General features: G+C 54.8%; 2 protein-coding genes across 2 annotated transcripts in view; both read left to right on the forward strand.

Moving 5' to 3' along the window:
• The window catches only part of PPP6R1 (protein phosphatase 6 regulatory subunit 1), a 16,807-nt gene extending 7,031 nt beyond the window's left edge, over positions 1–9,776 (forward strand). Inside the window, exons 9-21 of the mRNA XM_017892525.1 lie at positions 3–25; positions 239–354; positions 442–527; positions 652–741; positions 833–930; positions 3,679–3,736; positions 3,828–4,006; positions 8,175–8,311; positions 8,404–8,584; positions 8,716–8,786; positions 8,894–8,975; positions 9,510–9,620; positions 9,701–9,776. Coding sequence (XP_017748014.1) covers positions 3–25; positions 239–354; positions 442–527; positions 652–741; positions 833–930; positions 3,679–3,736; positions 3,828–4,006; positions 8,175–8,311; positions 8,404–8,584; positions 8,716–8,786; positions 8,894–8,975; positions 9,510–9,620; positions 9,701–9,776 — 1,308 coding nt within the window. The remainder of the gene's footprint in view (positions 1–2; positions 26–238; positions 355–441; positions 528–651; positions 742–832; positions 931–3,678; positions 3,737–3,827; positions 4,007–8,174; positions 8,312–8,403; positions 8,585–8,715; positions 8,787–8,893; positions 8,976–9,509; positions 9,621–9,700) is intronic.
• A 78-nt stretch (positions 9,777–9,854) lies between these two features.
• Positions 9,855–13,822, forward strand: TMEM86B (transmembrane protein 86B). Its single transcript, XM_017892566.1, has 3 exons — positions 9,855–11,767; positions 12,021–12,267; positions 12,894–13,822. Exons 1-3 carry the CDS (start codon positions 11,717–11,719, stop codon positions 13,274–13,276), a joined length of 681 nt encoding a protein of 226 aa, XP_017748055.1. The 5' UTR covers positions 9,855–11,716; the 3' UTR covers positions 13,277–13,822.
• Positions 13,823–15,246: the final 1,424 nt, after the last annotated feature.

The following is a 15,246-nucleotide window of genomic DNA, read 5'->3' on the forward strand; positions in this document are numbered from 1 at the left end:
CCTGGGAGGAGAACGACCGTGTACAGTGAGCATCTGCTGCCCTTTGTGTCTCCAGGGGCTGGGACTGCCTGGGTGGGGGCTGGGTCGGGCTGGGACTGTCTGGGTGGGGGCTGGGTCGGGCTGGGCCTGCCTGGGTGGGGGCTGGGTCGGGCTGGGCCTGCCTGGGTGGGGGGCTGGGTCGGGCTGGGCCTGCCTGGGTCCCGTCCTGCTTTCTAGCCGTGGCCTCCACTCTTGCCAGGTCTGCGGGAGGCCCTCGGAAAGGCTACATGGGTCACCTGACGAGAATGGCCAACGCCCTGGTGCAGAGCACAGAGAAGGGGCCCAATGCAGAGCAGCTGGGACAGCTGCTGAAGGGTGAGGGTCCCCAGGCCAGCCTGAGGGTTACGTGGGGGGCTTGAAGCCAGGGGATGCCTCACGTCTTCACCCCTCTCACCTAAGCAGAGCTGCCCAGCGAGCAGCAGGAGCAGTGGGAAGCCTTTGTATCGGGGCCCCTGGCGGAGACCAACAAGAAGAACATGGTGGACCTGGTGAGGCCCAGATTCTCCTACCACTTCTCTCTCTTGGTCCATTCTCAGCCTCCCCGTCCTCGTAGCTGCCTGCCCACCCTCGTCTGGGGGTCCAGCAGGCCGTGACGCCCTGTCCTCTCCCCAGGTGAACACCCACCACCTGCACTCCTCCAGTGACGATGAGGACGACCGGCTCAAGGAGTTCAACTTCCCTGAGGAGGCCGTGCTGCAGCAGGTGGGCCTGGGGCTGTGCGGGGCTGTCCGGGGCTGTGCTGGAGTGGGGTCCCATCCAGCTCCCTCCAGCCCCAACCTCCGCACCCCCACAGGCCTTCATGGACTTCCAGATGCAGCGCATGACCTCTGCCTTTATTGACCACTTTGGCTTCAATGATGAGGAGTTTGGGGAGCAGGAGGAGAGTGTGAAGTGAGTGTCTCCTGCACAGGGTCAGAGCCCTGTCCTGCCTTTGCAGCAGCAGGCGCGCCTACTTGTGTCTGTCCCCCACACCCACCTGCATGCCCTGCCGGGCTCAGCCTGCAGCTGTGGCCGCTTCTGGGCACACGTTGGCCATGGCCTTGTGTGCGTGTCTGCAGCCTCATGTGTCTGCCTCCTCTTACATGAGTTCCGGCTCTGCAGTCTCTTCTCTCCAAGGGGCAGGCCATGAGGGTGGGGCACAAAGATCATCTGTGCTGGGGACACAGAGCAGGTCCCTCCCACTCCTGGAACTAGCCTTAGGGGTCCCAGGCGGGAGGGGCTTAGGGTAGTGGGGACCAGCAGGTCCTGGCGCAGGGACTGTGAGGCAAAACTGTGCCTGCCTGAATGCCCTCTGGGTCAGGAGTCCACCAGACACGAGGGTCCAGTTCTCCCCTCCACAGGCCTTGGGGTGACCAAACATTTATTTCCAATTACCAGTTCTGCTTGTTTTGATTTGTGGAGCAACATCTTTTTATTTTATTATTTTTTTATTGAGACAGAGTCTCGCTCTGTCGCCCAGGCTGGAGTGCAGTGGCGCGATCTCGGCTCACTGCAAGCTCCGCCTCCCGGGTTCACGCCATTCTCCTGCCTCAGCCTCCCAAGTAGCTGGGACTACAGGCGCCCGCCACCTCCCCGGCTAGTTTTTTTGTATTTTTTAGTAGAGACGGGGTTTCACTGGGTCAGCCAGGATGGTCTCGATCTCCTGACCTTGTGATCCACCCGTCTCAGCCTCCCAAAGTGCTGGGATTACAGGCTTGAGCCAACGCGCCGGCCATGGGGCAACATCTTAACGTCAGTCACCTCTGGGTGTTGTAATCATGAACTTTTCTGAGTTTCTTGCCACAAGCGTGTGTTGCTTCTAGAGTCAGAAAAAAGTGACCGGATGGAGTGCCTCATGCCTGTAATCCCAGTACTTTGGGAGGCTGAGGCAGGCGGATCACCTGAGGTCAGGAGTTTGAGACCATCCTGGCCAACATGGTGAAACCCCGTCTCAACAAAAAATACAAAAATTAGCCAGGCATGGTGGCATGTGCCTGTAGTCCCAGCTACTTGGGAGGTTGAGTTAGGACAATCGCTTGAACCCAGGAAGCGGAGGTTGCAGTGAGCTGAGATTGCGCCACTGCACTTCAGCCTGGGCAACAGAGCGAGACTCCATCTCGCTCTCCACAATGAGCTCATATACGGCCAGGGAGACTGAGTCCCCAGGACATAGCCCATTAGTGTGTGGGAGCTGGATGGCAGCCTATGGCTGCCCCGGGGTTCCTGTACAGCACAGTGTGAGGGGCACCACGATGAGAGATAGTCAGCTGTGCCTCACTTAGTCCACAGCTGCTGGACAGAGGTCCTCTCAGGTGCAGACATGAGACCCCCATGTGTGCTGCTTCCATGCCCAGCGTGGAGATTTGCAGAGCGTTGGTCTTTGTGGGTCAGTGGCCTGTGCCGAGACCCCTGAAGAAGATGCTCAAGTGAAAACTGGGCTGGGCACAGTGGCTCACATCTTAATCCCAGCACTTAGGGAGGCCAAAGCAGGAGGATCGCTTGAGTTCAGGAATTTCAGCCCAGCCTGGGCAATGTTGTGAGACCATCTCTGCTTTTTTAATTAAAAAAAAAAAAAAAAAAAAACCCATCCTGGCATGAGGATGAAGGGACTGACTGGTAGATGGCATTAGCATCACCAGCTGCCCTTTTGGGATGAAACTATTAGCACTTCCTCTACCAAGAAAATTCCAGAGAGGTTAAAAAGTTAAGCAAACAAAACCAAGCCTAGGAAGAGTTCCGGAATGGAAAGTGGATGACTGGTTTGATCACCTCAGGGCTGGAGATGCCACCCTGCAGAGCTCCTGTGGCAGGAGAAGCCAGGTCAGCTGAGGCTGCCAGTGCCATGGGGGCATGGGCTGCCCCGCCCTAGATCCCCTGTGTGCCCAGCCTGATCTCTGCTCTGCTGCTTCTCAGTGTCTAGGAGGTACTAAGGACACTTGCCTTGGAAAGTGGTTGGGAGAATGAAGTGCGTGAGTGATGTCTGTCACATGCTTAGTGTCCCTTATTAATAATTAACTGCCCTTTATCCATTGATCTTTGTGGCACAATTTTTCATGAATTTGAGACAAATGATCCCTTGAAGTGTCCCTAACACGTGGGACAGAATGTGGACCCTCATGTTGAGGGAGGTGGGGTCCTGGCAGGCTCAGTTCAAGTTCTGATGTGATTCTTTTGCCCATAACTTAGAATTTCAGCCACAGACTGTAGACATCTTGAGGTTAGGGGATGTGCTTTACTGGGCTGTAGCCTCAGACGCTGCTTGTTCCTGGCTGGTGTGAGTGTTAGCCTCCTACAGATGCCCCAAGGATGGGGACAAGGGCATGGGTCTGAATCCCTCTCTGGCACCTGTCCTTGGAGAAGCCTGAGGAGAGTCACTTAACATTTCTGAGCCCCATTTACTCACTTCTAGAGCCAAGGGAAACAGTTTACCTCAATGAGTGGTTTCAAGGATTTAAAGTGATCATCTATGTGAGATATTGATACTCATGTATACATTGCCTCTTAGGACCAGTGGCTTGGGTTGTGCGTGAATTTGTAGATACTGACTCTGCAGGTAGTGAGGGTCAGCTCTACGTTGAGTGAAGAAAGGAATGTGGCCTTGTCCTGTGCTGCCCCCACCCCCAGGTATACCCTCTCACCATGCCTCGCCTTCTCTCCTAGTGCACCTTTTGACAAGACAGCCAACATCACCTTCTCCCTCAACGCCGACGATGACAACGTGAGTACTGCCCTGTCCCCTGGTTGTGGCGGGTGGAGGGGCGTGGGACTGTGTGCAGTGTGGCCCATCCTCCTACTCCTGTGCCCTGCAGCCCAACGCCAACCTACTTGAGATATGCTACAAGGACCGAATCCAGCAGTTTGATGATGATGAGGAAGAGGAGGACGAGGAAGAGGCCCAGGGCTCAGGGGAGTCTGATGGAGAAGATGGCGCCTGGCAGGGTAGCCAGTTGGCCAGGGGGGCCCGTCTGAGCCAGCCCCCTGGTGTCCGGTAAGTCCCCCTCCAGTTTCCCTTCTCCAAGCTTCCGCCACACAGCAGGGCCAAGGGGTCTGCCAGCACATTTGGGCTGAGGCTGAAGTGAATGAAAAAAATAAGGAAGCTGCATTGGTGTGTGTGTTAGTTGGGGGCACTTCCACTTTTGTGGTGATGTAAATCTAATTCAAGGCCAAGCATGGTGGGCTCATGTAATCCGTGAGTGCCTGTAATCCCAGCACTTTGGGAAGCCAGGGCAGATGGATTGCTTGAGCTCAGGAGTTTTGAGACCAGCCTTGGGCAACATAGGGAGATCCTGTGTCTACAAAAAGGAAAGTTAGATGGGCATGGTGGGGTGCACCTGTAGTACTGGCTACTCAGGAGGTTGAGGTCGGAGGATGGCTTGAGCCAGGGAGGCAGAGGTTGCAGTGAGCCGAGATCATACCACTGCACTCCAGTCTGGGCAACAGAGCCAGACCTGTCTCAAAAAAAAAGGTTAGATGATGCATTAAGAAATCAACAAATTAACCAGGCACAGTGGCTCAAGCTTGTAATCCCAGCACTTTGGGAGGAGGCCAAGGTGGATGGATCGCTTGAGCTCAGGAGTTTGAGACCTAGCCTGTGCAACATGGCAAAACCCTGTGTCTACAAAAAAATACAAAAATCACCTGGATTGGTGACATGCGCCTGTAGTCCCAGCTACTTGAGAGGCTGAGGTGGAAGGATCGCTTTAGCCTGGGAGGCGGAGGTTGCAGTGAGTTGTGATCGCACCACTGCACTCCAGTCTGGGTGACAGAGCAAGACCTGGTCTCAAAAACAAAAAAAACAAAAAAAACAAAAAAAAAACAAACAAAAAAAAGAATCAAGAAATTAAAAGAAATCTGATTCAAATGAGTTTAAGTTATAAAAAGAAAGGGATACTCTGTGGCTGAAAAAATAGGCAGGTCCTTGAGATATGGCTTGGTCTGTGTGTGTGTCTCTCTCCCCACCTCCCCCTCTCCTTCCTTTATCCCTTAACTTCAATTCCTCTTGTTAGCTCTCATGCATGTTTTCCTAGAAAGGGGGATAAGATGGTCCCAGGCAGCTTCTCTTTCCTCTAATTCCAGTAAAATGAGAGCTGATGATGTCCCTCTCCAGTGAGGCTGTGATCAGTTTGTAGTGCAAATGTTACATTGTTTTTTTTCTCTTATTATGGCCAGCCCCAGAATTGCTGTGATGAAATGGGTTCATGCCATGTAGATTTGACAGCGTGAACACTAAGTCACCATCTGCAACTGAGTTTTTGCCTTATGACTTTTGATTTGGGAATTAGGCTGTTTTCACTTTTTATTGACACGTAACGTGAGTATAGACGACTGTACAGATCCTAAGTGTGTGGCCAATGGACATCCTTCCTCAGTGCCCAGACCCAGGAGCAGGACTTTCCCAGTACCCACATCCCCTCTGCTAGCTGGTATCCTCCCTCCTGAGGGTAAAGTTGTCCTGGCTTCTAACCCTGTAGATGAGTTTTGTCCCTGTTTTCACTTGGTACAGTGTACAGCATTTCCTTTTGTGTCTGACCTCTTTTGCTCAGCACTCCACTTGTGAGCTCCTTCCCTATTGTGTGTTTGGGCGCCCCTCGCTGTCATGTAGTGGGGCCGTGCTGTACATGATGAGCTTGAATTGCTTGTTCTGCAGTTGACAGGCCTTTGGGCAGGTTCCTGTTGCTCACTGCTGTGAGTGCAGCTGCTATGAATACTCCTGAACATGTTGTTGGTACACAAGTGTGTCGTGGCCAGATCCAGCATCTTGACTTAGCCCTTTGTTTTCTTCTAAGAGTTTTATAGCATTATTTCTATGGTTTTCGATTCATTTTGAGCTAAATTTTGTATATGGTGTGAGGTGGGGGTTCAGTCCAGCTTCATCCCTTTACATGTAGATAACCAGTTTTCCCTGCACCAGTTGTTGAAGACACTGTCCTTTCTCCACTGAATCATCTTGGCACCTGTGTAAAAAAGAAATATTTGACCATATGTGTGAGAGTTTATTTCTTCCCTCTCTGTTCTGTTCCATCAGTCTGTTTGTCTTTATCCAATACCACACTACCCTGGTTGCTGTTGCTTTATAGTAAGTTTTGAAAATGGGAGGTTTGTTGGGCATGGTGGCTCGCACCTGTAATCCCAGCACTCTGGTAGGCCAATCAGATGGATCACCTGAGGTCAGGAGTTCGAGACCAGCCTGGCCAACATGGCAAAACCCTGTCTCTACTAAAAATACAAAAATTAGCCAGGTGTGGTGGTGGGTTCCTGTATGTAATCCCAGCTACTCAGGATGCTGAGGCAGGAATATCGCTTGAACCTGGGAGGCAGAGGTTGCAGTGAGCTGAGACTGCACCATTGCACTCCAGCCTGGGTGATAAGAATGAAACTCCCATCTCACAAAAAAAATAAAATAGAAGGTTTTAGTCTACCAACCTTGTTCTTCTTTTTCAAGATTGTTTTGACCTATTTGGGATTTCTTGAGATTCCATATGAATCTTAGGATCAGCTTATTAATTTCAAAGAAGAAGCCAGCTAAGGTTCTTAAAGGGTTCTTCTAATGCATGAACATGGGTGTCTGTTTATATAGGTCTTAAAATTTCTTTCAACAGTGTTTCGTAGGTTTTAGAGTATGAGGTTTGTATTTCTTTTAAGTTTATTCCTGTTTTCTTCTTTCTGATACTATTGTAAATGGAATTTTCTTGAAATTGTTTTCAGATTGTTACAAGTGTATGAAAATACAATAGGTTTTTGTATGTTGACCTTTTATCCTGCAACCTTGCTGAACTGATTTATGAATTCTTAAAGTTTTAGTGGATTCCTTAGGATTTTCTATGTACACAATCATGTCATGTAAATAGAGATCATTTTCCTTCCTTTCAAATCTGGATGCTTTTAATGTCCTTTTCTTGCCTGGTTGCCCTGGCTAGCCTCCAGTACAATGTTGAACAAAAGTGGCAAGAACAGGCATCCTTGTTTTGTTCCTGATCTTAGGGGGACACCTTCAGCCTTTCCCCATGTAAGTGCTGTTAGTTGTGGGGTTTCATAGATGCCTATATTAGGTTGAGGAGCTTCCTTTATACTCCTTGGTCATTGAGTATTTTAGTTTACTTTTAATTATATACAGATCTATTACTTTCCAGTTAAAGTAGTCAGTTACTCTGTTAAGACAAAAATATTTAGTCAGCATTTTAGACATAGTATATAGTCCCATACTGCATCTTTGGGTCAACAATGGACCATATATATGACAGTGGTCATGTAAGATTATAATACTCTATTTTTACTGTCTCTTTTCTATGTTTAGATACACAAACTGTTACCATTGTGTTATAATGCCTATAGTATTCGGTACCGTAACATGCTGTACAGGTCTGTAGTCTGGGAGCAATAGGGCTATACCATAGAGCCTAGGTGTGTAGTAGGCTCTCCCATCCAGGTGTGTGTAAGTGCACTCTAGAATGTTCACGCAATAGTAAAATCTCCTAATGCTGCATTTTTCAGAACATACTCTCCCTGTTAAAGCTTAGTTTTAGTGTGACTTTGCTTACCCCTTTCCTGGTTGATCAGCACATAGATTGCAGATTGCTTGGATTTTCTTCATGTTCACAGGTGTGTGTTAGTCAACATTCAGCCAGTATTTTTGGAGCAGCTATGGGTGCCTGGTAGTTTCTCAGGGCTGAGGATACAGCAGTGGCAAAAGTCGGCCATCTCTGCCTTCTTGGAGTTTCTAGTTGGAGGGAGAGAGTAGTGTGAAGCCTTCTGTCCAGAGGGTGGGTCTGCTGGTGGGAAGGCCTGTCACTGTGATGACAGTGTGAGGTGACAGCTGGGAGGTGACTTAAGAGCTGGTGAGTGGGTCTGTCTGCTCTGGCTGCCATGGCTGAGTCTCAGCCCACTTCCCCAGGGCCTACCCTGCATGGATGATTGGGGACGAATGGTCTCCTTACGGCTTTATTCTGTCCCTGCCCGCTTGTGTTCTCACCTTTGGCTCAGAACTCCCTCTCCCAGCCTCTCCTGGTGTCATCACACCCCAAACTCCCTGAACCCTTCTGTGACCTGCCGGTCATCCCAGCCCACTCTCCTTGGGCTGACCCTGGGCTGCACGGAACGGGATGGGTGTCGGCTGGTCTGTCCCACACAGCTAGCTGACGAGGCGGTTTCTGGGGCAGGAGTGGAGGCAGCACAGACAGTGAGGATGAAGAAGAGGAGGACGAGGAGGAGGAGGAAGACGAGGAGGGCATTGGCTGTGCAGCCCGTGGAGGGGCCACCCCCATGTCCTACCCCAGCCCTGGCCCTCAGCCTCCAGGTGAATGAATGGGCGGTGTGGTCAGGTGTACACAGGGCTGTCTGCCTGCTACCGAGTTCACCCTCTATGCCGCTCCCCTAACTCCATCTCAGGCCCCAGCTGGACAGCCACCTTTGACCCAGTGCCTACAGATGCCCCGACCAGTCCCCGAGTCTCCAGGGAGGAAGAGCTGCACACTGGGCCTCCAGCCCTAAAGGGACCCCTCAGTGTATCCCAGGACCTCCCCACCAAGAACCTGGCCAGCCCTCCTGCCCGTGATGCCCTGCAGCTCAGGTGAGAACCAGATGGGACGGGCTGGATGGCGCTGGTATCCCGAGACCAGGAGGTGGTCATGGGGTCCCAGTCCTCTCATAGGCTCGAGTGCTAACCCTAGCTGCCCCCATGGGCTGCCTCTCATCTACCAGGTCTCAGGACCCCACACCCCCCTCAGCACCTCAGGAAGCCACAGAAGGCAGCAAAGTCATAGAGCCCTCAGGTGAGCCCCTCTTTGCCCTGCCCACCTGTGGCCCTGGGCAGAGAGAGCAGCCTGGCCAGCCCTGAGCTTGCTGGGAGGCTGCAGCTGAGATCTCTCATCCCCCACAGCCCCCTGCCAGGCCTTGGTTAGCATCGGGGACCTTCAGGCCACCTTCCACGGGATCCGTTCTGCCCCCAACTCCTCAGACAGGTGAGCAGCGAGGTGGGGCTTGCTAAAGTGAGGGGCTGGGTATCAGAAGTCTTTTCTCCGCTGCGGTGACGTGGGCTCTGGGTTCATCTTGTCCCTGAGCTGCTCCAGGTCTCCCTTGCAGGACCCCCAGGCCTAGCCTCATGTTGTGCCCTGGCCCTCTGCACTCTGTAGGCTGGTTCTTCTCTTAGTAGCCTGGGATGCTTGGGGCCCTTGAGCCCCAGGGTTGGGAAAGGCTCGCTGGAGGGTGTGAAGGATTGGGAGGGTGAGAGCATGCAGAAGACCCCTTGGGGCTGTCTCAGCTGGCCTCGAGTGCCTCTTCCACAGGGACAGGAGGCGGGAAGAGGGTTGCTTGTCTTCCTGCCCAGGGCCATGCAGTCCCTCCACTCTGAGCCAGCTGTGTCCTTGGGAACCCCCTCCTGGTGGGGCAGGTGGCAGACACACACCTAGTGAGCCGACTTCAGTCGTCTGGGGTGTGAGGGTGTCAGCAGGTGACAGTGGGGGCCACGCTGACAGCCATACCTTCCTCACCCACAGTGCAACCAGAGACCCCGCTACCTCTGTCCCAGCCTCCGGGGCCCACCAGCGCCCCCAGACCACAGATGGGGAGAAGAGCCCAGAGCCCTTGGGGCTTCCCCAAAGCCAGAGGTGAGCACCAGGGCAGCGGGGCGGGGCAGAGCTGGTGGGGCAGGAAGTGACCTCTGCACATCCCCTCTCTCCCATGACAGTGCCCAGGCCCTCACGCCTCCTCCGATACCCAATGGCTCTGCCCCGGAAGGGCCTGCATCCCCAGGCTCCCAGTGAGTGTGGCTGCAGCCTGGGGCTGGGTAGGTGGGGCTGGGCCTGCTGGACCCTCACACGACGTCTCCCTCTGTTTCCAGATAGCTGCCTGGTGCGGCAGCGGCGGCCAAATCTTCCGTCCTCCCGTGGATTTCCCAGGGTGGGGGCAGGGCGGGTCCCATGATGGCCCCGGTGCCCTTATCACCCTGAACCCCCCACATTCTCTCCTCTGGACCCCCAGGAGACGGGTACCAGGGAGACAGGCCCAACCCACCCCCATTTGCACTGAGAAGAGAAGTTTTGGAGCATTGCCTCCTAGAATAAAGATAAAGAGAGTCAAATAGAATGGAGAGAGAGAGAAACGTATATTATATATTATATATAGAGAGAGGGAGGAGAGCGAGAGAAAGTGAGGACACCGAGCTGGGCTGGCAGCTCCAAAGCACAGCCTTCCCCGTTCCGTCCCAGCGGGGGCTGGTGTTAGGGGTCCCAAGGTTGCCGCCCACGTGCCCAGCCGTCCCATGCTCCAGCGCAGATGGCCACGCCCACACCCGGCCTTTCAGCTCAGGTCCACCATGGGGGACGGCCCAGCACAGGTGGGGGTGCCAGAGGATCCCGAGTGGGGGCCGTGCCTTTGCCCAGACCCTGCACTTTCAACCAGGCCAGTCCGGCTCTGGGGAGCAGGGGCCTCCCCGGCAACACCCCTAGGGGCCTTGAGGGTCTGGGGTCCCAGCCCTGTTGCCAAGTGGCCTTGTCCCCAGCTCCCTCCTCCAGGCTGGTGTGAGTGCGTGCGTTCGTGCCGAGCTTCTATTTCATATTGCAAATATAAATAAAGGAAGACAGTTTACGATTCTGCTGGTCAGACCTTACGTTCTGGGATGCAGGGTGGGGAGTCTGTGTTATCCCTGCATCTCAGAGGCTGGGGGTGCTTCTGACCCAGTCTGTCACAACACTGTGTCCTGCCGGGGGGAGCCCTGTGGCTGCAGAGGCCCCAGGCTGGGCCAGGCGCTGGCTGTGAGGACTCCTGCCAGGCCTACCCCACCTATGGGCAGGGCTGTGGGCAGAGAATGGAAACCACCGACGGGGGCTCACATCCCTGCTCCTGCCCACACTGATCCCAGTGACCAAGCCCAGCATTGAGGCCGGGCTCTGGCACCCCGTAGGTCTGAGTCTTCCAGGTGGGAGGTGGGAATGCAGGCTGGGTGTGCAGCGAGTGGCACGGGTGAGCGGCACTGGGAAACCGGCGCGTGTGAACCGGGCCATGGGGACAGCGTCCTCACTTGGGTGTGCAGCGAGTGGCACAGGTGAGCGGCGCTGGGAAACCGGCGCGTGTGAACCGGGTCATGGGGACAGCGTCCTCACTTGGGTGGCAGTTGGCTTGGAGGTCACCTGGGGCTCACTCCGCTAACAGGAGAGGGTGCTTATTGCCCGCATTCATGGTGGTCCCTCCTCGTCACCCATTGAAGCGGTGTTTGTGGTGGAGCCCCTGAGGGCTTGGTGGGGTTGAGCAGAATGAGGAAAAGCTTCATGGAGCAGGGAGGGAGATAGCTAGGGCAGCAACTGAAGGACGAACTCGCCTTTCCATCCCTCTGGGGTGCTCCTGCCAGCCAGCCCCTCCCCCACTTTCATGAAGGGGTGGCCGTTGGAATTCTGCACTCCATCTCTTCTGATTGGGCCCAGGACAAGGGGACAGGCATTTGTGGGCCTCACCCCCCAAGCAGACAGGAGGAGGAAGCCATGTCCCACCAGGCTAGGGCAGAGGGACCCCTGATGCCAACAGTGCTTTATCAGCGGGTGCCAGGCAAGGCCGTCCCCAGGGTGAGGACAACATCTCTCTGGGCCCTGTTATCAGTCACAGAGTCCACAGGACGCTCCTTGGGTTAACGTGTAACCATGAGCCGTCCCCTTCACCCCCTGAAGCCACTCGCTCCCAGATTAGGTGACTCGGGGGGTATCAAGCCAGCATGGACAGTGGCAAAGCGGGGCAGACCCTGAAGACTCACTGCTTAGCCCAGGTGAGAGCCTTCTGAGGTGTGCCTGGGGCTGGGGAACAGGCCCCTGGAACCCCAGCAGTCGGTGGGTCTGGGAGCTGCTGTCCTTGAGTTGGTTGGGACCCTGGGAGGCTGGGTTCTGGCAGCCTGGTCCCTGAATGGGTCCAGCCTATACAGCTGGGGTCCCAGGTAGGGGTGGGACAGGAACCACAAGATCTCAGTCCCAAGAACGGGGGCTAGGCTGGGTTTCGGCTCAGCAACTCCCCATTCCCCAAAGCGCCCAGATGTCTGCAGGTGGCTGAGCCCCTTCATCCTCTCGTGCTGCGTGTACTTCTGCCTCTGGATTCCCAAGGACCAGCCGTCCTGGGTCGCTGCCCTGGTCAAGTGCCTGCCTATCCTCTGCCTGGCCGGGTTCCTGTGGGTCGTGTCCCCAGGCGGGGGCTACACCCGGCTCTTCCAGGGAGCCCTCTTGTGCTCTGCAGTGGGGGACGCCTGCCTCATCTGGCCTGAAGCCTTCCTCCCTGGTGAGCGGAAGCTGCCATGACGCCTTCCGGATACCCGTGTGAGGGAGGCCCCAGCACTTGGATGGGAGCCTGGGGTGCAGAGGGCTCCTGTGAGAGCTCCGGTGGTCAAGGGAACGGTGGGGGGCACAGCCGTGACCGAGGTAGCTCACGCTCCAGCGAGGGATGGGGGCAGGCGGTGTTAGGGCAGTAGCTGGGGGTGGCAAGGGCAGTGAGGACCCGCTGGGGGTGCTGCAGTTTGAAGCAGGGTTGCTGAGGAAGGTGTCACTGAGGAAGTCACATTTGGGCAGAGCAGAAGGTGCTGTGTGCCTGTGTGGGGGAAGGGCAAGTGCAAAGGCTCCGGGACAGGGGTGTGCCAGGTGCTTGTGGCCGGGCAGGCCAGGGTGACTGGGCAGAGTGGCTGGTGAGCCGGAGGGCATGGGGCTTTGGAGGCCAAGGGAAGATGGGGCCTCCTGGCGGTTCTGAGCAGAGCAAGGATGGACACTGCATATGGGGAGGCCTGCAAGGAGGCTTGGCCAGGGTGGGGCCTAGTGCTTTGGGACGGCCCTTATTTTAGGCCATGTGGGGTGACCTTGGGGCCATTCCTAGGATAGGCCTTCCTCACTGGCACCCCATCCCTCTCCCACCAGGCATGGCCGCCTTCGCCACCACCCACCTTCTCTATGTCTGGGCCTTCGGCTTCTCTCCCCTGCAGCCTGGCCTGCTGCTGCTCATCATCCTGACCTCTGGCCCCTACCTCAGCCTTGTGCTGCAGCACGTTGAGCCGGATATGGGCCTGCCCGTGGCAGCCTATGGGCTGATCCTGATGGCCATGCTGTGGCGCGGCCTGGCCCAGGGCGGGAGTGCTGGCTGGGGCGGGCTGCTCTTCACACTCTCTGATGGCGTGCTGGCCTGGGACACCTTCGTCCAGCCCCTGCCCTATGCCCGCCTGGTGGTCATGACCACCTACTACGCTGCCCAGCTCCTCATCACACTGTCGGCCCTCAGGAGCCAGATGGCCAAGACCGACTGACTAGAGAGCTTGAAGGGCCGGTATTCAGGCCCTCTCCTCTTGCAAAGACCTGGGCCCCCCAGACCAGCCCAGCCTGAGAAATACCCTCAGCAGCGAAGCTTCCTCACGCCTGTCTGCAGGCGCCGCCGCCGCTTCCAGCTGAAGACATTTGAGGACCATTTGCGGAATTCCAAGTCCACTGCTGAGTTCCAGCTGCCTTCTCCAGGTTCTGACTCCAGATCCCTGGCTCCTCAGCCAGGCCCACATGTGGCCCTCCCAGCCACCAGCCCGCCTCCATGTTCTGTGTCGGCCCCACAGTCTGCCCGCCCCCAGCTCCTGCTCTGAATCGTTTTTCTTATCTTAGTAAAGTGGGTGTGGAACCATAGATGTTGCTGTTACCGTGGGAGAGGCCTCGGGGAAGATCATTGTGATTAACCATCGCGGTTAATGACAGCAAACGGTTCTAGGTCACTCCCCATGGACCAGGCCTGGTGCCCAGTGGGACCCTCCCTGGCCCTCTGGTGGGAGTGGATTTGAGGAGATAAAGTGAGGATTGTGCAGAACTGAGCCAAGAGAACTGTTTGGTCTCTGTGTTAGTTTCCTGGGGCTGCCGTCATAAATTACCCTGAACCAGATGCTTTGAAACAAGATGAATGGACTCTCCTGCAGTTCTGGAGACCCAAAGTCCAAAATCAGGGTGTTTTCCTGCCCATGCTCCCTCTTAAGGCTCTAGGGAAGAATCCATCATTGCCCTCTTGGCTTCTGGAGGCTCCCAGGAATCCCTGGCTTCCCTCGGCCTGTGGCTGTGTCTCTCCATCTTCACGTGACTGTCTTCACCTGGCAGCCTCCCTCTGTGTCTGCATCCTTCTAGGGACACAGGTCATTGGATTTAGGGCCCACCGTAAACCCAGGGTGATTCCATCTCAAGATCCTTAAGTATGTCTGCAAAGACCCTGTTTGTAAATAGTGTCACCTGCATAGGTACCTGGGGTTCAGACTTGGACATATCTTTTTAGGGGACACAACCCGCTGCAGTCACATGCAGTATTGGGAGAAGGGTAGGAGGCTTGAGAATGAGGAGGGAGGCTGGCAAGGGGGTAGGAATCAAATGGGAAGGAGGAACCCAGCTGTGCTCCTTGTCAAGGCTGTGTGACCTTGGCAAGCTGCTATCCCTCTCTGGTCCTCAGATTCTGCATCTGAATACTTGACAGAGTCCAAGCTGCTCTCCAAGACCCTATTTGACTTCTGCATCCATGATGTGCTTTTAGTGACTTATAGCAGAGAGACAACTTCTCCATCCATGGTCAGCATTTAGAGACTCTTACAGCAGAGAGGTGACTTCTCCATCCATGGTCAGCATTTAGAGACTCTTATAGCAGAGAGGTGACTTCATCCATGGTCAGCGTTTAGAGACTCTTATAGCAGAGAGGCGACTTCTCCATCCATGGTCAGAATTTAGAGACTCTTACAGCAGAGAGGTGACTTCTCCATCCATGGTCAGCATTTAGAGACTCTTACAGCAGAGAGGTGACTTCTCCATCCATGGTCAGCATTTAGAGACTCTTATAGCAGAGAGGTGACTTCATCCATGGTCAGCGTTTAGAGACTCTTATAGCAGAGAGGCGACTTCTCCATCCATGGTCAGGATTTAGAGACTCTTACAGCAGAGAGGTGACTTCTCCATCCATGGTCAGCATTTAGAGACTCTTACAGCAGAGAGGCGACTTCTCCATCCATGGTCATTTAGAGACTCTTACAGCAGAAAGACAACTTCTCCATCCATCCTCAGCGTTTAGAGACTCTTATAGCAGAGAGGCGACTTCTCCATCCATGGTTAGCATTTAGAGACTCTTACAGCGGAGAGGTGACTTCTCCATCCATGGTCAGCATTTAGAGACTCTTACAGCAGAGAGGCGACTTCTTCATCCATGCTCAATGTTTAGAGACTCTTATAGCAGAGAGGCGACTTCTCCATCCATGGTCAGCATTTA

The sequence above is a fragment of the Rhinopithecus bieti genome, unplaced genomic scaffold (assembly GCF_001698545.2).
Source record: "Rhinopithecus bieti isolate Rb0 unplaced genomic scaffold, ASM169854v2 scaffold_22436, whole genome shotgun sequence".
NCBI classification, from domain to species: Eukaryota; Metazoa; Chordata; class Mammalia; order Primates; family Cercopithecidae; genus Rhinopithecus; species Rhinopithecus bieti.

Coding starts and splice junctions, on each gene's coding strand:
- TMEM86B (XM_017892566.1), top strand. CDS start 11,717: ATGGACAGTGGCAAAGCGGGGCAGACCCTGAAGACTCACTGCTTAGCC. Junction 11,768..12,020: donor AGACTCACTGCTTAGCCCAG/GTGAGAGCCTTC, acceptor CATTCCCCAAAG/CGCCCAGATGTCTGCAGGTG. Junction 12,268..12,893: donor GCCTGAAGCCTTCCTCCCTG/GTGAGCGGAAGC, acceptor CTCTCCCACCAG/GCATGGCCGCCTTCGCCACC.